Source organism: Propithecus coquereli, unplaced genomic scaffold, assembly GCF_000956105.1.
Source record: "Propithecus coquereli isolate 6110/MARCELLA unplaced genomic scaffold, Pcoq_1.0 Scaffold42, whole genome shotgun sequence".
Taxonomy (NCBI): domain Eukaryota; kingdom Metazoa; phylum Chordata; class Mammalia; order Primates; family Indriidae; genus Propithecus; species Propithecus coquereli.
This window is the reverse complement of record NW_012149952.1, coordinates 4,084,821-4,109,967: the sequence shown is the minus strand read 5'-3', so window position 1 is coordinate 4,109,967 and position 25,147 is coordinate 4,084,821. Positions and strand designations below refer to the sequence as shown.

General features: G+C 54.2%; 1 protein-coding gene across 1 annotated transcript in view; it reads left to right on the top strand.

Annotated features, from left to right (window-relative positions):
• Positions 1 to 526: 526 nt before the first annotated feature.
• Positions 527 to 25,147, top strand: part of SLC8A2 (solute carrier family 8 (sodium/calcium exchanger), member 2) — a 27,070-nt gene continuing 2,449 nt past the window's right edge. The window contains exons 1-8 of the mRNA XM_012653375.1: positions 527 to 1,217; positions 5,231 to 5,895; positions 12,366 to 12,788; positions 17,459 to 17,562; positions 17,714 to 17,731; positions 19,658 to 19,782; positions 20,068 to 20,167; positions 24,138 to 24,416. Of these exons, the coding sequence (XP_012508829.1) occupies positions 543 to 1,217; positions 5,231 to 5,895; positions 12,366 to 12,788; positions 17,459 to 17,562; positions 17,714 to 17,731; positions 19,658 to 19,782; positions 20,068 to 20,167; positions 24,138 to 24,416 (2,389 nt within the window). The 5' untranslated portion in view covers positions 527 to 542. The remainder of the gene's footprint in view (positions 1,218 to 5,230; positions 5,896 to 12,365; positions 12,789 to 17,458; positions 17,563 to 17,713; positions 17,732 to 19,657; positions 19,783 to 20,067; positions 20,168 to 24,137; positions 24,417 to 25,147) is intronic.

Here is a 25,147-nt window from a genome sequence, read left to right as displayed (position 1 = left end):
CGCCCGGCTGCATTCAGCCTTCGCTGTGGCCGGGAGATTCGCCCGGGCTGTCGAGCGCATCGGGCGACCGCTCCCTCTTCAGTGCTGCGTGCTGTTCCACCGCGTGACTTCTCCACGGTGTGCTTCTCCATCCTCCTGCTGACAGGCAGCTGGGGCTTTCGAGCTTGGCGCTGTTACAAATGAGGCTGCTGCGGATGTTCTCGTAGATGCCTTTTGGTGGACGTATAGACCTGTTTCCCTTGGCTACGGACCCAGGAGCAGAACTGCTGAGTCGTAGCATGCGTGGTGCTCAGCTGTGGTTCCCCAAAGCGCTTAGTCCAATTCCCGTTCCCACCAGCAGAGCGCGAGGGTTCCTCTTTCTTTACCTTTCTTTTTCTCTGGGTCTGCATCTGGCGCGCTCTGCGTCTCCCTGTGTCTGTCTCCCCCGTTCCCGGTCCTCCCTGTCTTGGTCTTCAGCTCCCCCCCATTTCCCTCCCCAACAAGCTTTGACTTTGTGTGACTCAGACCTCCCCCTCCTCCCCCGTAGGATCCCACCACCCTCCATGGCTCCCCTGGCCTTGGTGGGGGTTGCGCTCCTCCTGGGGGCTCCCCCATGTTCCGGGGCGGCCACCCCAACCCCCTCCCTGCCGCCTCCCCCGGCCAATGACAGCGATACCAGCACAGGGGGCTGCCAGGGCTCCAACCGCTGCCAGCCAGGGGTCTTGCTGCCCGTGTGGGAGCCCGACGACCCGTCGCTGGGTGACAAGGCGGCACGGGCAGTGGTCTACTTTGTGGCCATGGTCTACATGTTCCTGGGCGTGTCCATCATCGCTGACCGCTTCATGGCGGCCATCGAGGTCATCACGTCGAAGGAGAAAGAGATCACCATCACCAAGGCCAATGGCGAGACCAGCGTGGGCACCGTCCGCATCTGGAACGAGACAGTGTCCAACCTCACGCTCATGGCCCTGGGCTCCTCAGCGCCTGAGATCCTGCTGTCCGTCATCGAGGTCTGCGGCCACAACTTCCAGGCGGGCGAGCTGGGCCCGGGCACCATCGTGGGTAGCGCTGCCTTTAACATGTTCGTGGTCATTGCCGTGTGTATCTACGTCATCCCGGCTGGTGAGAGCCGCAAGATTAAGCATCTGAGAGTCTTCTTCGTCACCGCCTCGTGGAGTATCTTCGCCTACGTCTGGCTTTATCTCATCCTCGCTGTCTTTTCCCCAGGTGTGGTCCAGGTAAGCAAGGACCCGTGGATACTTTCTTGGTGCAGGTTTGATTTGTGTATTTGCAGAAATGCATGCTCACATCTGAGAGGGCCACCGATTGTAGGGGCTGGAGTCCTGCTGGTGCTACCCAGCCATGTCTCTGGAAGGTGCAGCAAGCACTCGGCTGCCCAGAGGGGACACCGTTTTGCAGTACAGTATACTCACCCAGAAGGGATTCCTTTTAACTGTCACTGTTAAAGAGCGCTGTATGTGCTAACAGAACCTCTGTGATCTGTGTAATGCATGCCAGATTTGTTCACATGTTTTCCTACACTCCGTCTTTTGCATAATTTATTCCCGCTTTTGCCATAAAACATCATCCATTTGCATAATTCATACTACATTTGCATAATCCAGCCTTGTGTTTCCTGACAGTGCTAATTGGTTTGGGTAACTTGGTGTAATTTGCATAATTTATCCACGGGCTTGCCCAGATACATGCCCATATCTGCATAATTTGGCTCTGTATTTGCCCGATATGCAATCATGGTTTGCGTAATTCATTCATTATTCATAATTGCTTTCTGATGTTGGGATAATTTATGTCACTTCGGTGTAATTTTTACTCCCGTCCAACCCAACTAGATAGAAGCCCAATGACTACTCCACATAATTTATTCCAATAGTCAGACAAAATTGAGACCCCCGGCTGCATGATTTACACCTATGTTCTCATAATCACTTCCCTCTCCTCTGTCCAGTGTCTTAACCTGCACACTCTAGAGGCTTCCTTTACAACATTTGCCTAATTTATTTCCCACAGCCCCACGACTGCCACGTACATCTGCATAATTTATTTATGGGCCTGGCCTCATTCAGTCGCACACATGCATAATTTATTTGCGGGTGTCAAGGATTCATTCACACATGTGTATAATCTATTTTCGCCTGTCAGGTTTTGCCAGTTATAGTTTCCTCCCAGGAAGAATCCGAGGCTAGAGATATAAAAATGCTTTGTGGATGATATCTAAAGGATGATGCATATCGATAACGGAGTGATCAGAAACCACAGTGAGGAAAGGCGAAGATAGTGGCACGCGAAGACAGGGGATGAGAGAGGGAGAGCAAGTTGCTGCCACTGTCCCCTGTCTGTGACGCTGAGTCTCCCGGCTGCCATGGGGAAAAGTACGCGGGATGATGATGCATCCTATACTCGAAGGGGCCGTTGAAAAGAACGGTGTCCTGACTTAGGCTTTTGCAGTGGCCTTTGGCGGATTTACACCAACGGCGTGAAAAAGAATTTCAGACATCGTGGGTGAGAGGTGGGGCAGGGATTGGGTGGAGGAGATGGTTCTCTCTGAGAAGGAGCTGGCTGAGACGTAAGGAACTGAGGGAGGGTATAAAATGCCACAGCTCTGGGTGAGAAGGGCGGGGGTCCCCCAGAAGTTACATGGAAACCTGAGTTAGGGGACATTGTCGTCACAGCACCGGAAGAACTGGCACGAGGTAAAGATGAAACCAGTTACAAAACCCGCCAGGCTATGTATTTTCTCCACAATTGCTCAGAAGTTTCTTGAGCTTTCATATCCCTTCCCCGCTTTTTATAACAAATATTTTGTTACTTCCTCTTTATTCCACTGATGGGAAATTCTTAGGTAATAGTAGAGAGAGGTCTTCTAGCCTCAGGGTTTGGGTCACAGACCCTGAAACCAGAGGCCTGGATTCAAACCCTACCTCTGCTGCTGCTCAACTGTGTGACCTCAGGCAGGTTCCTTACCTTCTCTGTGCCTCAGTTTCCCACCTGTAAAATGGGGGTCATGATATCGTTGACCTCACAGGGCTGCCAGGCTGAAGCGCTCTGTGTGGAAGGGCTTTGAACAATCTGCATGGAACAGAGGAAACGTTAGGTCTTCTTTCCATTCCTGAACTGGTCTATGTGTTTGGCTTGAATATAATGCCCAAACTGTGATATAAAGCAAAGATTTCTAACAGAATGATTTGCATCTCCACATGTAAATGCTTCATCATGAGTACCCTTATGACGAGCGGGCCAGATGCAGGCACCTGTGTATAATGAATAAGTTGGGTTTAAGAGGGGAAAAAAGATCAGAAAACCATTCCATGCAAAGAGTCTGGGCAGAGAAGTGGCTAGCCACAAGATTAAAAATGAGTGTATTTGGCATATGTGAAATCATACAGGAAAATACTTTAAATAGTGTATACATAAAACAGAGTCGAGTTCTAGAATAATCCCAGCACTTTGGGAGGCCAAGGTGGGAGGATTGCCTGAGGCCAGGAGTTGAGACCAGCCAGGGTAACATAGTGAGACCCTGTCTCTACAAAAATAAATAAAATTTAAAAAATGATGGGGTATAAGGGAAATTCTGTTACATGCATAGATTGCATATGGCTAGACCCCAGTTATTACAAACAGGGTTTTCATGGACACGAACGTCCAGTGGCACATCCTGAAGTGAGTGGGGAAGCACATGGGACAATTCTGTATTGTGTGGAACAATTCTGTATTGTGTGGGACTGTCCCATGAGTCACAGGATATCATCAGGCCATTAAAGAGCGGGACCATCTCTCCCTCCCCAATCACGATGGCAACCCATGAACAGCCCTAGATTTCCAACACCTCCTTTCAGGGGTGCTCTTGCCCCACTGAAGCTTGAAAGTCCCCTCTCAGGGGGGCACATACTTGGTGCGCATTCCCAGTGGGTGCTCTAGAACAGCAATGTGCATCTGCTAGAATCACCTTTCATTTACCTGCAGGGAGCAAAGAAAATCTGTGTGGGATCGTCTTCTGATGAATAGAGATCTCCAGCAATATACACACTGACAGGTTCAATTAATACAAGGGACAGAGTTCATTTCACAGCTTGGGCTGGACATTCGGCTTCTTTCACAAGCCTCCCTTGTGGCTTTATGCGGTTTTACTATTTCCAAGTCTTGCCTTTTCTCTGAGCCATCAGTAAACACAGTGACGAAGGGACATAGCGATTGGATCTTAGATATTTTTCCACCTGGCTCATTTTTTTTAAGGTACTTCTGAGGCCATCTGATTGTAAATATGCTTTAATCTCTTCTTCTTCATCTTTAATGAGACAGGTAAGGTCGAGTCTTTATATGCATATCTTCAAGGCATACTGTCATAGCTTGGTGGCTGTTTCCTGTGTGTGCCCAGGCATGTGCCAGCCACCTGCAGGCTGTGTCTTAGACCTCAGTGAGCCCAAGATAACGGTCCTAGATTAATAATGATGACTGTGTCAATTGCACGTCTTGAGTCTTTTCCACGTGTCAGGAAACTGATGGTGCTGAGTGCTAGGGATGTCTACGCTCATTCCGTGTTGGAGATGTCCCATGTCACAGACCAAGAGTCAGGGCCAGCCATCCCTCTTGTAGAGCCCTGGCAACCACTAAGTGGCAAACCCACTTTACAAGGCTGTGAGCCGAGGAGCCGAGCGTGTGCCTCTATTCGAGTCAAGCCCTGTTCCTGGGGACAGAGCAAATGCTAAGGGGGCGCTGGTGGGGGTGGGGGGGAAGTGAGGGCATTTAGGAGAGGTTTGGGGTGGGGCATCCCAGGTGAGGGGGCGGAAATGCAGCCAGGAGAAGAAAGATAGAGGGGGAGAGAGAGGCAGGAAGAGACACACAGGCTCTGCCCCTTGACAGGGGCTGAGACCACAGGGTGAGATGCGTCTGCCCCTTGGTGGCAGCTGAGGATGTCTGGGGTTCTGGCATCTGGGCGCTGTGCGTGGTTCTCAGCGTGTAAAATGTGGATGGATGGATGGAGAGACAGCCAGAGAGACAGGCAGAGAGAGAACTCACACACACGAAGAGATGGGGCGGAGAGAGAGGGAGATGGGGAAGGGGGAGAGACAAGAGCCAAACAGACCGAGACAAGAGGAGAGGGGCAGAGGTGGAAACAGGTGGGCGAGGGGAGGGAGGCGGCGCAAAGGCGCGGGCGAGGCGGGCACGGGGCCGGGGCGGCCGAGCGCGCCCCCTGCCGGCGCGGCGGCCCTGACGCCCGCGCCGCCCGCAGGTGTGGGAGGCGCTGCTGACCCTGGTCTTCTTCCCGGTGTGCGTGGTGTTCGCCTGGATGGCCGACAAGCGGCTGCTCTTCTACAAGTACGTGTACAAGCGCTACCGCACCGACCCGCGCAGCGGCATCATCATCGGCGCCGAGGGCGACCCCCCCAAGAGCATCGAGCTGGACGGCACGTTCGTGGGCGCCGAGGCGCCGGGCGAGCTGGGCGGCCTGGGCCCGGGCCCCGCCGAGGCCCGCGAGCTGGACGCCAGCCGCCGCGAGGTCATCCAGATCCTCAAGGACCTCAAGCAGAAGCACCCGGACAAGGACCTGGAGCAGCTGGTGGGCATCGCCAACTACTACGCGCTGCTGCACCAGCAGAAGAGCCGCGCCTTCTACCGCATCCAGGCCACGCGGCTCATGACCGGCGCGGGCAACGTGCTGCGGCGACACGCGGCGGACGCGTCGCGCAGGGCCTCCCCGGCCGAGGGCCCCGGCGAGGACGAGGACGACGGCGCCAGCCGCATCTTCTTCGAGCCCAGCCTCTACCACTGCCTGGAGAACTGCGGCTCCGTGCTGCTGTCCGTCACCTGCCAGGGCGGCGAGGGCAACAGCACCTTCTACGTGGACTACCGCACCGAGGACGGCTCCGCCAAGGCCGGCTCCGACTACGAGTACAGGTGGGTGCCGCGGCGGGGCGGGCCGGAGGGTTGGCCGCGCAGGGAGGTCGTGCGTTCAGCCGGCCCCAGCCTCCAGCTCGTCGCCTCCCAGCTACCCCCAGGGCCCGTGGGTGCCCTGCTGCGGGCAGAGCCGCAGCGCTGGCGCGTGCATTCATTCGTTCTCGAGAGCCTCCTTCGCGCCAGACGCTGCTCTAGGCATTCGGCACACGCCGCTGGACGGGACGGACGGCGCGGCCGCCCCTCCAAGTTCATTGTGTGCCTAGTTCTAGTGCTAGTGCTTGACGACGCACTGTGTTAACCATCACAGCTCTAATGAATGCGTTGCCGACAGAATAAGCCTCTCGCTGTTGCTGAGAGTAAACGCACGCATGGCATGTCACCTGGTGCCAGTCACTGCTCCAGGTGAGATGTTTATGTGGTGGCCGAGACAGAAGGTGCTGGGCTCACGCTGCGCCTCCAGTATGCAGAGTCACAGCTCTTGCTCCAGAACCCTGCCCTTTTAATGCTCACAGCTTTGTCACATGCTCTGTCACCTGTAGGACAAGTCTCCTCCCATGGTCTGGTACTAAATAACATTTTTCAAGCACCTAGTATGTGCCGGACACCATTCCAGGCATTGGGTACATAACAGTGAGCAAGACAAGCTGCTGCACTCAGATTTGCCCTCCAATATTGTTATCTATACCTCTTGTTCTAGAACTATGCTGTTTTAATTGCTGTCTGTTTATTGTATGTCTTGTTACCTGGGAAGATAACTGCCCCTTCCCTATAGTCACAGTAAAAGCACGTATTGAGCACCCATTATGAAGACAGATTTGAAGACAGATAAAGTTCCTGCCCCCATGCTGTGCCTCCAATATTGTTCGTTGCTTCTTGTGTCAAAACCACACTGTTTTAGCTATTATAGCTTTAGTGTATGTTTTACTACCTGGTTGATGGAGTCTACCACCTGCCCCCCCCCACCATTAAGAGTGAAAAATATTGACCAGATGTGGTGTCTCAAACCTGTAATCCTAGCACTTAGGGAGGCCAAGGTGGGAGGATCACTGGAGGCCCGGAGTTCAAGACCAGTCCAGACAATATACAAGACCTTATCTCTACAAAAAATTAAAAAAAAAAAAAATTAGCCAGATGTGGTACACGCCTGTAGTCCTAGCTACTTGGTTGGCGGAGGTGGGAGGATTGCTTAAGCCCAGGAGTTTGCTGGTACCGTGAGGTAGGATCACACCGCTACACTCCAGCCTGGGCAACACAGCAATACCCTGTCACTAAAAACAAAACAAAAACAAAAGAGTAAAAAAGTATTTACTGAGCACCTACTCTGTGCCAAAGGCGGTCCTAGGCATGTATGTAATGGCAAGTGAACAAGATAGATAAATCACTTCTCATTTTCCCTCCGACAGTCATAATTATCCTCAGCTCTGGTTCCAAATCATGCTGTTTTCGTTATCACAGCTTTTTCCTGTATTCTATTCTCTGGTAAAATGGCTGTTCCCCAACACTCACCATAGTAGTAACATTTAGTGGGCACCTACTACTATGTGCCAGGCACTCGGTACACAAGACGAACAGGACAAGCTCTCAGTCTCCACGCTGCCCCTCCTATAGTCTTTACCTGCCTGTGATTTTGTGCTGATGCCATACTGTTTTAATTATTATAGCTCCATTATATGTCTTGCTGCCTGAAAGAACGAGCTCCCTACGCCATCATTATTAGAGTAAAAATGTTTATTGGGCACTTTCTATATGCCAATGGGCATACCATGGTGAACAAGACAGCTAAGGCCCCTGCCCTCGGCTTGCAAAGAGGGTGTGAATTACTAAACACGTAAAAGCGTGAAGTGGTGATAAATTCTCTCATTCACCAGTTCCTCCTGAGCACCTACTATGTGCCAGCTGCTTTTTCTAGGGGCCTAACATAGAACAGTAAACAAGATAGATAAAATCTCTGTCCTCGTGTGGCTCACAAAATTCATCTGTTTATAGTTCTTCTGTCTATGCCACACTCTTTTAAGACTCATAGCTTTACAGTATGTTTTATTAATTCAGATACAAATCTCCTGTTTCCCGTAATAACAACATTTATTTTGTGTCTACTGTGTGCCAAAAACGGATCTGGCAGTGATGACTAGCAGTGACTAAAACACACAAAGACCCTGCCCCAGTGGAGCAGCTGTTCCCCTGGGAAAGCCAGGCCATTTGCAAGTAAACGCCGATTACGTAAAAATGCTGGGCCGCGGTAAGAGCCACGAGGAAAGATAAGGCAGGGTCAGGGAGAAAGCCTGTTGGTGGCTGAGGTCTCGCAGGTCCCTCCTGCTAAGCAGCCTGACACGTCCCTTGATCACCTCCCTGGCTACGGCTGAACTGCTCACAGATCGCTGGCTCTGCCACGAAGCAGCGGCCCATCCCGCGCCCCTTTTGTCCTCCTCCTCCTGGGGCTCCGCCCTGTTCCACAGAGCTTTAGTTCCACCCCTGCCAGGTCCCCTCCCTGCCCTTGCCACTTCTTCACGTCTTTCCACTGGCCTGGACGTCTGCAGGCCTTTCCCTCCGCCTCGGCGGAGGAAGCCCGGGATCCTTCTGTCCACACCTGCAGCCGCCTTCCCTGCCCCGCCCACCCCGACCTTGCCCTCAGTGGGCGCCACTGTGCGCAGGTCTTTGTTCTGTCATCCTGTAGCGTGGGATCCCTTGGCCACTCCCTCCATCCTGTCCCACATCTCCCAGTGGCCCTGCACCCTTGTGGAACGAAGTGAGTACAAGTGTCACCTGCTGGGATCAGAGGCCACCTTTCCACCTGAAAATGACCACAGGGCCAAGATGTTTGAAGTCAAAGAATAAATTCTGCTCATTGGTGGAATGCAAGAGCTAGGAAGAGTCAACGGCTTCCTACCCAGCTCTGATCGCCCGTCCCGGTAGACATTCAAGGCCTGGCATTGCTTATCAAGGCAGCTTGGGCCCAGGACTGGGAGGGAGGAGACCTGGGTTCCAGTCCAAGTTTAGCCCTGGCCTTTGTTCCTTGGGCAAGCCCCCGCCTCAGTGTGAACAGGCAGGGCTGCCGCATGTAGTTGTTGAGGTTGCGCACTGCACAAGAGCACTGTATCTGAGGAAACTCTGTTCACAGTGGACGTTGTAGATTTGAATGTGTGTTATGACAATTTCTTAGCTCATGGAAATAAGCGTCTTGAAGAAGCGAAGCCTCTTACTAATTTGCCCACAGGTGTTGTATGGGCTAGGGCAGCCCTGTGGGCCTTAGTTTCTCCATATTAAACGTGATCTCTGAGGCCCCAAACAGCATAGCTGTTCCAAGATTCTGAAATCTAAGCCCCTGTGATCCGAACACACTAAGGGTGTAAAGTTCTAAGATTGCAGAATTCCAACATTTTGGTATTCTGATTCAAACCCCGACCAGTCTCTGATTTGACGGTTCTAAGATGTTCGTCTTCTCAGATTCTGTGTGTCCAGCGTTGGAACACAAGTCCTGTGAATCTAGCCTGCTGCGATTGTGCTACGTGGCTTCTAAAATCCCCATTCGTTTTCTCGCCAACTTTTTATTTTGAAAAATTTCATTCCTACGATTTGATGAACTCTCACGTAACCTTCACGCACAATCGCGGATTGTTCACATGTGTCCTGTTTGCTTCCGCTCTCTCTCTTTAATATATAATAATATGAATAATTGTGGCACTCTGAAAGTGAGCTGCAGATGCCGTGACCTCTAAGTGCCTGAGCGTGCATCTCCAGGAATAATGACGTTCTCCTACACGATCATAATACGGAGGCTGCACTCAGGAAATTGAACGCTGAATTGAAACCACTACTCGGTCTGCAGTCCGTGTCTGCGTTTCCCCGGTCGTCCCTCCCATCCAGGCACTAACCGGGCCCGACCCTGCTTGGATTCTGAGATCAGATGAGATCGGGCGCGTTCGGGGTGGTATGGCCATAGACGCCCCAGTCGTCCCTGGGACATCCTTTAGGACGGTTTGTCACTCCTCCCCTCCCTTCCCATTCTGTCGAGAATCACACGTTGCGTTCGGTTGTCATGTCTCTTCCGTCTTCTTCGGTCTGGATCGGTTTCGCAGCCTCCCTTTGACTTTTGTGACCCTGACACTTTGGAAGAGGACGGGCCAGTGACTGGAACAATGCTCGGTTTGGGTTCGTCTGATGTTTCCTGATGATTAGACTCAAGTTGTGCACTTTTGGCAGGAACCCCATGGAAGCCATGCGGTGTCCTCCTCGGTGCATCGTATCAGGAGGCACACGATGTCTGCTCGACCATTACTGCTGACGTCCAGTTTGTTTGTTTGGTAAAGGTGGTGCTAGATCTTTGGGTTAACTGTTTGGCAAAGATGATGCTAAAATCTCCACATTCTACCTATCCCTTAAGTTTAAATTGCTAACATCCTGTGACTTTGGGATTCTAAGATTCTGATATTAACATGCAGATGTCACTAGCTATCTTTTGTCGAGTGCTTTCGCTGTGCCCCTGGCCTGTTCCTTACCACCATGCCACCGGGTAGACACCTCCTTTTTGCATCAGCTCCGTGTTACAGATAAGGACACTGAGGCTGAGCGGGCTGCAGAATACTAACTGCCTGAGATCGCACAACTGGCACGGTGGCCGGGCTGGGCTTGGTGAAGCAGGTCCTGCCTGGGTGCTTAGTCACCATGCACAGTGTCCCCCAAGCTGAGGGCTGCAGCAACGGGGAGCCCCTTGTCCCTGCACTCCAGGTCTTGTCACTTGGTTCTGTACCCTCTTTTTGCCAGAACTTTGGAGTCCCTCATCCCTCCTCAGAGCTAGGCTTCTCTTAGAAATCTGGATCCGAGGACCCTTTTATGATGAAGGTGATCGTAATGTCATGAACCCTTATTGGTCATATAACGGTGCCGAACCCCTCACGTGCATGGTGAGAGGGACTGGGGGGAAATGATTCTTGAGATTCATTAACATTTCAGAGTCATGTCGATGTCTGCAGCCCTGCCGGGAGGAGCCCACTCCTTCCCTGTCCCCTCAAAAATATCAAAATTTCACCCCAACTAATCTAATGTCACTGCCTTGTCCCCTCCACACCTCCTTGCAGAGCATCTTGTAGGTGCTTCAGAGACTTACACAACTGTTGCTCTTTTAATGCTAAGCCAGCTCACGTCCCTCCTCTGCTCAGAGTAAACTTGGAAGTCTTCACCGTGGCCCACCAAGGCCCCATGAGATCTGTCCCTGTTCCCTCTGTGACGTCATCTCCCACTCTCTCCTCCTCGCTCCCTCTGCTGCAGCCACACTGGCCTCCCCGCTGTTACTCGAACACTCCAGGTCAGCTCCTGCCCCAGGACATTTGCACTGCCTATCCCCTTACCAGGAATGCTCTTCTCCGGATGTCCTCTACATGGCTTCCTCCTTGACCTTCTTCCAGTGTCTGCTCACGTGTCACCTCCTTGGAAAGGCTTTCCGTGACCACCCTGATGTCACTTCCTCTGCACTTGCCATCTACTTCACTGTTTTTCTCAGTAGCACCGTCACCACCTGACATGATTCGTCTGTTTATTATTCAATCTCCTGCACTGAAACAGAAGCTCCACCAGGGCAGGGATTTTTGTCTGATCTGGTTTTGCTGCTGTTTCCCCAACACTTAGAACAGTGCCTGGTACACAACAGGTGTTTTGTCAGTATTTGTTGAATGAATGGACCGTAATCAAATCATTAAATGTGTAATTGTCATTGTGATGTGGCTCTCCCCTGGGGCTGTGAACCCTGTGAGGACAGGGCGTGGTCACCGCTGCGTCCCCAAGACCAGTCGGCACAAGGCACAGAACAGGTGCTCTAGGAGTGTTTGCTGAATGAATGAATGATGCCAAGTTAAGGCATCAAGAGACTTTCTCTTGGGGGCACCTGGGAACCCAGAGGGGATTTTATCAGAAGAGTGACAGGGTCTTTTCTGGGCCTTATATCCCTGCTACTCAAAGTGTCATCGGGACCACCCACATCCCCTGGAGCTAGTTAGAAAGGCAGAATCTGGAAACCCAAGCGCTTCTGAACCGGAATCTGCATTTTTAACAAGATCTGCCAGGGGATTTACATGCACAGGAATGTTAGAGAAGCAGGGCTGTAGGGCACTCCAGGCTGCCTCTCCACTCTGGACTTTGCATGTGCTGTTCCCCCTGCTTGGAGCATGCTTGTGCACTAATGCCTCCTGCATTCGGTTGCCTCTTCCAGGAAGCCTGCCCTGACCTCACCTTTATTATTACCTGTTTAATGCCCACCCTTCTGATCCCCACGAGTCCCACGGTGGGAGGGACCAACGCTGTTTTGCTCCCACTCTGCATCCCTTCCTCCGGGACGCCCCCCTGCGGTTCACTCTCAGTGTTGCTTGTTTAATGCCTGTCCCCTCGCATACTTGGGGGTCCTCCTGTGGCACCGACCCCTCCTCCAGACACGCAGCCATTGACAGACCCTCACCCGGCTCTCCCCCACCCTGCCGCAGTGAGGGCACGCTGGTGTTCAAGCCGGGCGAGACGCAGAAGGAGCTGCGCATCGGCATCATCGACGACGACATCTTCGAGGAGGACGAGCACTTCTTCGTGCGGCTGCTGAACCTGCGCGTGGGCGACGCGCAGGGCATGTTCGAGCCCGACGACAGCGGGCGGCCCAAGGGGCGGCTGGTGGCGCCGCTGCTGGCCACCGTCACCATCCTGGACGACGACCACGCGGGCATCTTCTCCTTCCAGGACCGCCTGCTGCACGTGAGCGAGTGCATGGGCACCGTGGACGTGCGCGTCGTGCGCAGCTCGGGCGCGCGAGGCACCGTGCGCCTGCCCTACCGCACGGTGGACGGCACGGCGCGCGGCGGCGGCGTGCACTACGAGGACGCGTGCGGCGAGCTCGAGTTCGGCGACGACGAGACCATGTGAGCGCGCCCGCCGGCGGGGGGCGGGGCAGAGCTTTGGGGGCGGGGCCTGGGGAAAAGGCAGAGGAGTGGCCTTGAGCGGGGCGGGGCCTCGGGTGGGGCGGGGCCTCGAAAATGCAGAGGAGGGGCCTCGGGTGGGGTGGGGCCTGGAGAAATAGGCGGGGCCTCTGGCGGGGCGGGGCCTGGAAAATAGGCGGGGCCTCTGGCAGGGCGGGGCCTGGAGAAACGGAGAGGCGGGGCAGGGCCCAGATGCGGGCGCGGAGGTGAGAAGGACCGGGGTTGGAAGGGTGGATGAGGTGAGGAGACGGGAGAGGAGATGGAATAGGGGCCTGGGGAGAGGGGTGTCGGGCCTTCATTGCCAGCTGGGGGAGACGGAGTGTGTCCTGAGAGGGGCCCAGGGGAGACGGGAGGACAGTCCTGTTGAGGTGGGAACGTATATGTGGGATGGAGAAGGCGCAGGGTCTAAGGAGGTGTGTGCCGTCTGGGTGGAGACGCGCGAGGAAATAGAAATAGGCTTCAGAAGAAGGCGGGGCCCAAGGAGAGGGGGTGTGGCCTGGGGCGGAGCTAGGGAAGGGGCGGGGCTTGTGGGCTTGAGGAAGAACCTGGGGAAATAGCGGGGTACCCAGGGGAAATGTGGGCGAAGCTTTGGGAAAAGACGGTGTAGGAATATGGGGGCCCGGAGAGACACTGGGGGAACTAAAGGCCTGGGATTTGGGAAGACGGGGTCTGGGCAGGTGGGCTGGGCACCCAGACACGCAGACCGACGCAAAGCCACGTATAAGGACACACATGGACACACGGCCACATACAGACGCACAGAGTCACAGACGCGTGCACTAGTACAGAGCCGCCGCTGTGCTCACGCCCAGAGCCCTGGCCACGCCGTTACACGGAGGCGCAGTCCCCCTGTGTGTGCCAAGCCTCACCTCCCCCACCCGCCTGCCCGAACGCGGACGCGCCTCCCCGCCCCCGCCCGCTCCCTTCCGCCCCCGCACGCCCGTCTGTCTCCCTCCTCCTGCCGCCCACGCGCCTCCCACTCAAGCGGAGCCCCCGCCGCGCTCCCCGCTGCCGCTGCCTCCCAGCCTCTGCGTCTCCGCCTCGGGAGCCCCAGCTTCTCGTCGCTTTCCGTCCCTCCTTCTCTCCCTTTGCATCTCTGCACCTTTCGCTCCCTGCGCGACCTCTCCCTGGGCCTCTGTCCCCAGTATCCAGCTCTCTGACTGGGTTATATTCCAGTCGCTGGGCTCTCCGTAGCTTTCCATCTCTCTCCTGGCTTGGTCTCTGTCTTAGGGTTGATGAGAGCAGGGCTGGGGGCGGCGGGGGACACACCATCCCAGCCCCGTTTCTCATGCTCAAGAGGCAGGGAGAATGGGGAGAGTTGTCTTTCTGCTTGTTCCGGTCCTTCCTGTAGTCCAACCCGCTTCCCTCCTGGTGCTGCAACCCCACAGGCCCTCTCCTCCCCCACACGGCTTCCCCAGGCTGGGACTCCCTCTGTCCCCCCAACTCCGCCCCCGCCCCCGCCCAAGCTTCCAGCTGTGGCTTCAGCAGACAGAGAACAGGAGGCTAATTAGCGTTAAGGGAAACACATCCTTCCTCTGAGGGGCCAGGCGCTAATTAGAGGTGTTTTGAAGCAGCCAGTCTGGAGGGGAGGCCTGTGCAGAGATGGAGGAGAGACACCCAGAGATGGGGTGGCAGGGATGTAGAGAGAGAGAAAGAGAGACCCCCGGAGAAAGGGACAGAGACAGGGAGAGTTGAAGACAGTAACAGAGTCAGAGAAAGAGAGACAGAACAGAGGGACAGAGAACAAGAGAGAGACACACGCAGAAAGACAGGAAGTTAGAGACAAAGGGAGAAGGAAAGTGAGAGACAAAGATACACCAAGAGAAGGGGAGAGAGAGAGGTTGGGAGGCAGATTAAGGAAGGCCGGAAGGTAGAGAGATGCAGGGGAGATACAGGCCCAGGGGAGGAGAGATCCTCACGACGCTGCAGAGAGAAAAGAGGGTTTGGGTCAGCAAGAGCAAGCAGAGACAGGATGAGAAGGCGACAGGGTCCGAGATCAGAGGCCTGGGTGGGGGGTGAGTGGCGAGAGAGTGGAGCTTCCAGGAAACAAGGGGGGCAGTCTGGACATGATCTCCAGATCTTTGCATCTCAGGAAGTCCTGCCCTTGTCTATCTTTTTTTTTTGTTTTTTTTCTGAGACAGAGTCTCACTTTGTTGCCCGGGCTAGAGTGCCGTGGCGTCAGCCTAGCTCACAGCAACCTCAAACTCCTAGGCTCAAGCAATCCTACTGCCTCAGCCTCCCGAGTAGCTGGGACTACAGGCATGCGCCACCATGCCCGGCTAATTTTTTCTGTATATTTTTAGTTGTCCAATTAATTTCTTTCTATTTTTAGTAGAGACGGGGTCTCGCTCTTGCTCAGGCTGGTCTCGAACTCCTGAGCTCAAACAATCTGCCCGCCTCGGCCTCCCAGAGAGCTAGGATTACAGGCGTGAGCCACCGGGCCCGGCCTGCCCTTGTCTATCTTGAGTCCCTCTTGCTGTTCCCTGCCAGTGGGGATTCTCCTTTCTCTGGGTCCCCTCAGGGCACTCCTGCCTGGGTGCCAGTTGACGTGTGGCGCTGCCTGTCATTCGCTGTGTGTCAGTGGATCTTGGCATGTCTGTGAGTGTGTGGCGGAGGTGTGTGTGTGTGTCACTCTGTCAGTGTATCACTGTCGGCAGCCGTCTGTGTGTGTTGGGGTGTGTCCTAGAAGACCCCCTCCTTGCCGTGGAATTTCAGCACCACGGACAGCTCCAAGCCTACTCCCGAGGTCGAGGGCAGCTATTTCTTTCCACCCACGGAAAATTTAAAATACCCTGAAAACAGGGGGGCGGAGGTGGACGTATGTCCTCACACGACCGTCTTATGTGCGTCTTTCGTTGCACAGTTGCCTCTATGTCCTGTGCATGTTCGTGTGTTGAGACGCGTGTGTTGAATGAGTATCTGATTGAAACCCTTCGGTTTGGATTGTGTTGGCTTTGGTTATTCCTTTCTTTGGACACTGAAAGGTGGAGATGGGGTGAGAAGAATGGAATAAAGAAGGGCAGGGAGGTAGGGAGACGCTGAGACGGAGAGAGGGCTGGAGACGAGACTGTTGGAGAATGAGAGAGACAGAAAGAGAGAGATGGAGAGGTAGGCCGAGCGAAAGTGGAGAGAAAAAGGAACATGGGAAATGAAGGGACAGAGAGGCAATGAAGGGACACCAAGAGGCGTAAAGAGCGAGATGGAAGGAGGGAGCGTCTGCGTGACACCACAGTGGGGGTCTGCGGGGCGGCGGTGCCGCGAGGCTGTGCTGGGGGTGTCGTGCTAACCGACTGGCATCTGCTCTGTGTGGTTTTGCCACCGCGTGGGGAACGGCTGCGGAGCGTGATGGCGTGTGGGCGTGGGCGGTGTGATCGGCTGTGCTTCCGTGCCTGGGTGGCCGTGTGGGCTGGGTGTTTGTGTTTCTGGCTTCTGGGGCCAGGCCTTGTGGGACTACATGGTCCCTGCAGCTGAAAGAGTCGCTAGTGGCAGAGCCGTGGCCATCCTGGGGTTGTGAGTCTTTGTGATCGGGGGCAGGGGGGTGGGTCGTGTGCCTGCAGGGGACAGGTAATTTCTGGCTGTTCCCTGCCACTCCCTGGTTGCCATGGGAGTGGAGATGCTGAGAAAATCGCTTGGCACTCGGTTCACCCTCCACATGTGGTCAGGACAGAGGGCAGGAAGCTGAGGGTTTTCTGTGCTGGAGGGTTTGAGTTAACAAAATATTTACAGAGGGCGTACTCTATGCCAAGTTCTGTTCCAAGTGTTGGGGATACGGCAAAGAACATAAGTGAGCTTACCTGGTAGAACTTAAATTTTAAGGTGGGGAGGCAATTGGCAAATGATAAACAATAAAAATAAATATATTAGATGGTGTGTTAGTGATATGGAACAAAGAAGACGGAACTGGGTAAGGGCTAGGAGTGCGGGGGTGGGACAGGGATGGATTTCACTATTAAATGAGGGAGTAGGGGTGGGCCTCACTGAGAAGGTCAAGTTTGAACAGAGCACTGGAGGAAATGAGGGAGTGAGCCTCGGGGGAAGGGTGTTCTAGGCAGAGGCAACAGCCAGTGCAAAGGCCCTGAGGCACCAGCAGGCCTGGATTAGCAAGAGGCCCAGAAAGGGAACAAGGGCCAGATTGCATGGGGCCTTGTGGGCCATTCTTTGGCTTTTATTCTGAGCGAGATGGGCGCCATGCCAGTGTCTTGCGCAGGGGAGGAACCCAATCCGATTTTGGTTTTATTGGGATCGCTCTGCCTGCTGTTGGGAGAACAGACTGTGGGAGGTGGAGCTGAAGCCTAGGATTGTTTAGGAGGCGACTGCAGTCATCCAGGTGGGAGGTGATGGTCGTTGGGCTGGAGTGGAGTGGTTAAGACTCCGGATTCTGACACATGTAAGTTCAAATCCGGTCTCATCTGTGAGCTTATGTTGCTTCACTTTAATAAACCCCAGCTTGCTTGCCGGCGTCTGGGCCTGCCTGTGTCAAATGGGGATAATAATAGCGCTTCTTCTAGGGTGGATGTGAGGATGACATGAGGTTATGGAGCCCGGGGCAGAGGGGGTGCTCAAACGATTCTGGGGAGGGGCCTTATCTGGGTGTTCTGCCCCCCCTTGCCCAGGAAAACTCTTCAGGTCAAGATAGTGGATGACGAGGAATACGAGAAAAAGGATAATTTCTTCATTGAGCTGGGCCAGCCCCAGTGGCTTAAGCGAGGGATTTCAGGTGAGGGGTGACCCACGGGCTGCGGGAGAGGTAAAGGGTCCAGGGCTGGGGGACCTGTGGGGACTTAACCGCGGGTGCTCCTCCGAGATCGCGAACCCAGAGCTTCCCAGGGAAGTGACCTCACTGTCTCCCTGTCTCTGTCTCTCCCCAGCTCTGCTACTCAATCAAGGTGAGTGGAGTCACCTCTGGGCTTTGAGTAGGGAGGGTCTCCGGGTGGGTCAGAGCCCCAGAGCCACACTTCCGGGTCAGGTTTGAGGCAGGTTAGAGGTGAGATAAAGTCAGATTCAGGGCAGGGTGAGGGTTGGAACTGGCCTTGGAGTTGGTGGGGCCAGTGGGAGTCTGGGGTTACAGCTAGGGGTTTGGAGTTCAAGATTATGTCTGCAGTCAGGGTCGGGGGAAGAGTAAGTCATAAGGTCAGATCTGGGACTGTGATGGAGTCAGAGGGAATCGGGTGTGGGGTTGACGAGGACTGGGCTGGGGCTGGGATTTAAGACCAGCATTAGGACTGGGTCAAAGTGAGAGTTAAGGTGGAGGCGGTTTTCTGGGCTTCTGGTAGAATCAGCTTAGAATTAGGGTCACATTTAGGTCAAAGCCAAGGTTGGAGTTTGAGACGAGTAATGGAGTCTGAGGGATTTTGGTTTGAATTGGGGACAGGTCAGAGATTGGGGTGAGAGTTGGGGCTAGTGTCAGTGGCTTGTAGATCGTGACAGTAGTTTGGGAGTCAAGGTCAGATTGGGGCTTAAGGTTAGGGTTAGGGTTAGACTAAAAATTGTATTAGTCAGTTAGAGTAAGTAGTGTAAGCTGCTGGAACAAACAGACCCGCCAATCTCGGTAGCTTAACTAAGACAAAAAAAGTTATTTCCTTCTCTGGCAAAGTTTTTTAAGAGGGTTCATGGTGGGTGAGTGGCTTTCTTCTGCCATGCAGCCATCCCATCTTGTGGCTCCACTGTGCCGTGGAGCTTTGGCATTGTGTCCGGACTCTGCTTCCAGCTGGTGAAGAGGACAAGAGAGTTTGGAGGATCACATGGGAGATTTGGGGGCACTTAGCCTGGAGGGACGGTCCGTGGCTTCTGTGCACATTCCACTGTCTGTGACTCAGTCACATGGGCGCACCCAGCTGCAAGGAAGGCTGGGAAATGTAGTTCAGCTCTTTGCCCAGGAAGGGACAAAAACAGGTTCAGGTGAACACATAGCAGTCTTTGCCACTTGGCCAAGTTCTCTGTTAGTGATGGTGTCAGAGTTGGGAGTTGGGACTGAGGTTTGGGGTCTGCTGTAGGACTGGAGTTAGGTGTGGAGTTGGAGTTTGGGATTTGGCTTGGGATTATTGGTGGCCCAAGTTATGGTGAGTATTAGAGTTGGGATTGGGGTTTAGGGTTAGGGTTGGGTTGAGGTCAGATCCAAGGTTGAGGGTTGGGGTTTGGAGTCAGTGTTGGTGATGGGTTTACATTTGGGGATCACAGTGAGAAGCTCGGAGCTGTGGACCAGAGGTAGGGTTGGGCCGTGCTGGGCTTGGAGTGAAGGGTCAGCACACCCTGGGGAGATAAGTGAGCTCAGCGCCAGGATATAGGTGGGTCTGGGTCCAAGATTTCTATCTTCCTGTTTCCTCACCACCTAAGACACCCTCTAGGATGTTTCTAGAGCTTGGATGTAGAGACCAGTCCTCTTCCCACCAGGGTAGGGTGGTGGTAATGATGATGGTGATGATGATAATAATAAACATGATACTTATGTTTGTTATGTGCCGGGCACTGTTCTAACCACTTCACGTGAATTAACTCATTTAACTCTCACAACCACCTTATGAGGTAGGTACTGTTATTGTGCCCGTTTTACAGATTTGAAAACTGATGCATAGAGAGGCTAAGGCATTGCCGCAGATCACACAGCCTTCACCACATGAACCCCAGAGCCCTTCACAGATCAGCCTACAAGCTGAGGGAGAGGGTGGTCAGATGGGAGTTGGGAGGAGTCACCAAGGAGGCTTCCCAGAGAACAGATAGGTTTTTTTTCCATTTATGGGGGCAGGTAGCGAAAGCGTTGCAGGCCCAGTTAGGTAGGTCTCCTGGGAGTCTAACTCCAGTCCCTCATGCTGCAGGGGACGGAGACAGGAAACTGACGGCCGAGGAGGAGGAGGCTCGGAGGATAGCAGAGATGGGCAAGCCCGTTCTTGGGGAAAACTGCCGGCTGGAGGTCATTATTGAGGAGTCATATGACTTTAAGGTGATTTGCTGGGGACTCACCTTCCTGGGATCTGGCCTGGGTCATTTCCTCCGGGAGGGCCTGCAAAGAGAGGAACCCAGAGGGTCCCAAGGACAGGCTGATGAAAGGCCCCTCGTCAGCACCGCGGACAGTGCATGCCCTGCCCCTTCCCTGCTTGCTGGTAGGACTGGGGTGTGCAAGGTTGAGGACCCCAGGGCACAGGTGTGAGTCCCCAGCCCCAGCGCCCCGCGTGCAGCTGCCCTGGGTTGCTCAGGCGCGATGATCTCTCCACCCTCTCGTCCCCAGAACACGGTGGATAAACTCATCAAGAAAACGAACTTGGCCTTGGTAATTGGGACCCATTCGTGGAGGGAGCAGTTTGTAGAGGCCATTACGGTGAGCGCAGGTAAGTGGGGAGGGAGGAGAGAGGAGAGAGAGACAGAGGAGACACAGAGAACGGGGGAGAAATGGATGGAAAGAGGGATGGGGGAGAAGAACAAGGAGACAGAGAGAAGAAAGATGGCAGGAAAGACCCCGAGAGGCACAGACGCGAAGATAAAGAAACAGAGAGGTCCAGAAAGACAGGAAGAGACAGGAAGAGATGCCAACAGGAGAGACGGACGCTCAAAGACAGACACACAGAAAAGAGGGGTCCCGGCCTGGGCTTCCTACCCGTGTTAGGCAGTTGGAGGTGGGAACAGGTTAAATGGTGTGGCCTCCCCAGACAGAGCCTGGCTCCTCTGTTGCCATGGAGACAGTCGCCAGGGCACCCAGCTGTCTCCCACCTGCGCGGGTCCCCACCCTCCTTTGCCTCAGACAGGCCCGCACTGCCCCCTTGTGGCCAGAGACACTGTGCCACTTGGATTCACAGACTCCGTCTTGGAGACCAACGTTGGGCCTTTGTGATACAGATTGGGGAAACTGAGGCTCAGGGGGAGAAGAGGGACTGGCCTGAAGTCCCACAGGAAGTCCAGGAAGGGTCAGAGCTCAGGGTTTCCGTCTCTTACACAACATCAGGTTTCCGTCGGGGAGGCCGGAAGGCACACAAGGAATTGTGGTTGGAAAGAAACTGTCGAGTAGTAGCAAAAGAAACCAGGCTTTGGACACGGAAAAAGCCGGGTGGCGGGCAGAGACGCCAGACTGTAGGCCGAAAACAAGCAAAACGGCATCTCCCTCAGAAGCCACATTCAACGTATTCTGAGGGGGACAATGCTAGGGACACAGAGGTGGCCGAGACAGCCCTGGCCCTGTCCTCATGGAGCTTATGGTCCAGTAGGGAGGGACAGACGGGTCAGGGAGAATGACAACCTAGAGTGGGCAGAGTTGGGGCCAAGGAACCCCATAGAGAGCCCAGCTGGGGTGCCTGGTCCAGCCTGGAGACCAGGGAGAGCTTCCTGGAGGAGGCGACACCAGAGCTGGGTCTTCAGGTCGGAATAGCTGTCAGCCAGGAGCAGGGAGAAGACAGGGAGGGCGTTCTAGGCAGGAGGAAAGTCAAGCACAGAAGTCTAGACGTGCCCGAGATTATGGCACGTTTGGGGAGGGCGCCTAGTTTGGGGTGCGGGGAAGAGGTACGAGACGAGGCTGAAAGTCAGCAGAGTCCCAGCCACACAGTTCCTTGCGGGCCACCGTAGGGGGCTTGGGTGTCACTTCAAACACACTAGGGAGCCATGGAGAGCTCCGAGTGGGAGAAGCCCTGGACAGAGAGAGCTGCGGGGGAGAGTGGAGAGAGTGGGGTGTGGGTTGAGGCTTTGGCGACTGCAGCGGATGGCCCTGCCATCTCACCTGAGCTCCATTCCAGCAACAGTGGGGAGCTGGAAAGGGGTTCTTGGAGCTGAGCGGGGGGGCGAGTGACGCAAAACTGGAACAAGGCATGAGTGGTGGCCACGGAGGCCCAGCGTGTGTCAGGTCGCAGATTCACAGAAGCCAGGTGGTTAGATGAGAGCACTCGTGGAGTGGAGGAGTGACAACCAGAATGATCACAGGGACAGTAATAATCATGATGATGATGAAGATGGCGACCCTGTCATGTCTTAAGTGCCAGGTATGGCTGAGAGTTTGTATCCCCTGTGGACCTATTTGGTTCATGTTCCCCCGGAGTCCGGATTGGTGCTTGATCACCCTGCGCTCCATCCAGCACGTGCCTTTTGATGCTTGTGAGCCCAGAGCTGCTGGGGGGGCCCACGGGGAAGGGGCAGAAGGGCTCTTCTCGCTGCCGCAGGGATGAATCGTGTCCCAGCTTGCATGTGCAGGCGCTTTTGAATTTCCTTTTCCCCTCTTCCTAGACTGTCAGCTCTTCACAGGCTGGACTTGGTCTGGGGCATCTTTGAATCCCACCCAGGCTCTGAAAGGGCTTTCAGCAATAATGACCGAAGCAATAATAGTAACATTGGAGACGTGCAAGGCTCTGTTGAGAGCACTTTGCATGAACGGACTCATTTAGTCATCACAATCTTCTAATGAGGCAGGTCTGACGATTACTCCCATTTCTCAGATAGGCACCTGAAGGCTCAGAGAGCAGATCCAGGGTTTGACACCAGAGAGGTAGCTCCAGGATCACAGGTGGAACCACAAGCCTCCCTTGAAATGAGAGAGGCTGGAGAAGTGAGCAGAGGCCAAGCCCAGGAGTGTAGGCCTGGGTTGGAGGGCAATAGGGAGCCAAGGCAGGATTTGGAGCAGGGCAGGGAGAAGCCCCAAGTGATGCAGTGATACAGCCCCCTCTCTCCCAAAGAGCGTGGCCTCCCTGCTCTGACCTCAGCCATGCCTCACAGTGGTTCAGTTAGGGATGCATTCAGCAGCAAGCGGCAGAAAACTCAACCACCAATGGCTTAAGCACATTCAAGTTTATTTTTCTCATAGAGCAAAAAGAATCCGTCGTGGGCGATGAGTTGGTGCAGCAGCTCAGTCATGTCATTAAGAAATCACAAAATCTCCTCCTTTATTTCTCCTTCCCACTCTCGGCTTTTGCCCTCATGGTTGCAAGAGGGCTGCTGCACCTCACGTCTGTATTCCAAGCAGGAAGAAAGAGGAAACACAGAAGCAGGAAGGGGCCGCGTGCCTGTTGAGTTTCAGTTTGCAGTTTTAGTCTCTAATTCCACTGTATTTGGGGTCACAGCAAAAACCTCATTCTTGAGATGTAGCGTGCAGAACCAAGAAACCACACAAACCGCTTGGTTAAGCCTTTACAAATCCAAGCATTTATTTCTTTAACAAGCCAAGTGGCTAAGTAAGCCTGGAAAAGTGAGAAGGGGACCTATGACCTGAACCCCCAGGAATCGTCAGTCTCTCTCTGCCTCCACGGCCACCAGGTGTCCTCAGCTTGCTGACATTCGGATGTTTCTGGGAGAAAAAGTCGAGGAGCCTTGAACCTGGGAAGTGGCTCCGGGACTGGTGGCCGTCCTGGCTTTTACTCCCTGGCTCATGCTGACGGACTGGTCTGGGCGACAGTATTTCTTATCAGCATCCTTCCAGATGCGACGCTTGGCACGTTGCTTCCCACTCGTCGCCTAATGCTTTTCAGTTTAGGGTGAGGTAGACAAAACGTTTCATTTGTGCTCTCACATTTCAGAAGTCACTGCAGGTCAAAAGCAGGTCACATTAGGTCACGATAGGAGATACAACTCTAAGAATGAAGCTTCCTTTACAAAGCTCAGCAAGCTCATCTATCACAGGACGCCCATATATTTCAGGAAAGCCAGAGCTTTCCAGAAACCCTCCGTACGTGTCTCATTGCCAGACTGGGTCAGATGGCCACTGTTGCAGGGGGTTCTGGGAAAACAAGTATTTAGCTGAAGACATGGCCACTGCTAGCTGCAAGGAATTCTTGGAATTTTATCTGAGGACATGGCTGTTGCTAGCCCCAAGGGACTCTGGGAAAGTGACTAATTTTAGCTGGGTATATGGCTCTCTAGCTGCAAGGGATTCTGGGAAAACGAGTACATTTAGTGGAGCACGTGGCTACAGTCAGCAGCACTGAATCTGAGGAAGTGAATATTTCTAGCTGTGGACATGGCTTTCAGTAGCTGTAAAGGCCTCTGGGAAAAGGACTATTTTTAGCTAGTAATATGGCTGTCTCTAGCAGCAAAGGATCCTGGGAAGCTCAATATTTTTAGCTGGGCACACATGGCATCTTCTAGCTTCAAGGGATTCTGGGAAAGTAAATATTTTTTTTACCTAGGCCCATTCATCCTCCTAGCTTCAAGGGATTCTGGGAAGGTGTCTGTGTGGCTGCTGACATGGCCACACCTAGCTGCAAGGGATCCTGGGAAGGTAATTGGTTTTGTGGGACTTGCTGTCTGGACAGTAAACAAAATGGGGCCTCTGTAGGCGAGGAAGAAAGAGGTACAGGTGTGTGCCCCAGCTGGGTCGTGTGCCCACAGGGGACGAGGAGGAGGAGGAGGACGGGTCCCGGGAGGAGCGGCTGCCGTCGTGCTTCGACTACGTGATGCACTTCCTGACGGTGTTCTGGAAGGTGCTGTTTGCCTGCGTGCCCCCCACCGAGTACTGCCATGGCTGGGCCTGCTTTGGCGTCTGCATCTTGGTCATCGGCCTGCTCACCGCCCTCATTGGGGACCTCGCTTCCCATTTTGGCTGCACCGTTGGCCTCAAGGACTCTGTCAACGCTGTTGTCTTCGTGGCCCTGGGCACCTCCATCCCTGGTAACACCCCTGGAGGCTGCTTGTTGGGGGCGGGGGTCTCAGAGAAGCCTGGCGGGGGCAGCACAGGGAAAGATGCTGCAGACACGGGGCGGTGGAGACGTGCAGGCCTCAGACAGTGGGTCCCAGAGAAATAGAAGCCAGGCAGCGGGTCCCCTAGATGCAAGGTGTGACCTGAGCCCTCCCCACAAGTGACCAGGTGGAATGTCCCACAGAATTAAAGCGCTGGGAAAAGGGAGAAACCAGACAACGGATTCCACAGAAAGAAGGTGGCTGGGCATTGAAGAGACAGGTGTCAGGAGACGGGTCCCCTAGAAAGAAGGTGGGGACATCATAGAAAGCACTCAGTGCGTCCACAGAAACAAGATGTTAATGCCCCATCCCCCAAGAAACCAGACAGAAGATTCCATAGAACTGTGCCGGCAGGCAGGACCAGAGCCAGGGCCCCGAGTCTCAAAGGGTTAATTAAGTGCAACCCGGATGTTAGACCAGGGGGTGCCACAGAAATAAGGCGGCAGGGCCTCCGAGACTATAGAGTATGTCCCATTGAAACACAACGGCTATGATCCCCTCTTCCCAAATAAACCCAGGGCGGGTCCCTTAGAAACAAGGTGGCAAGACTGAAATTGTTGCAGAAGTGGGAAGAACAGGTGTGGAGGGGCTGAAACCTTTGTTTTCCCTGTCAATGCGCTCACCAGTCGCGTGGTGGCGCTGTAGGCACAGAAAGCAGGCAG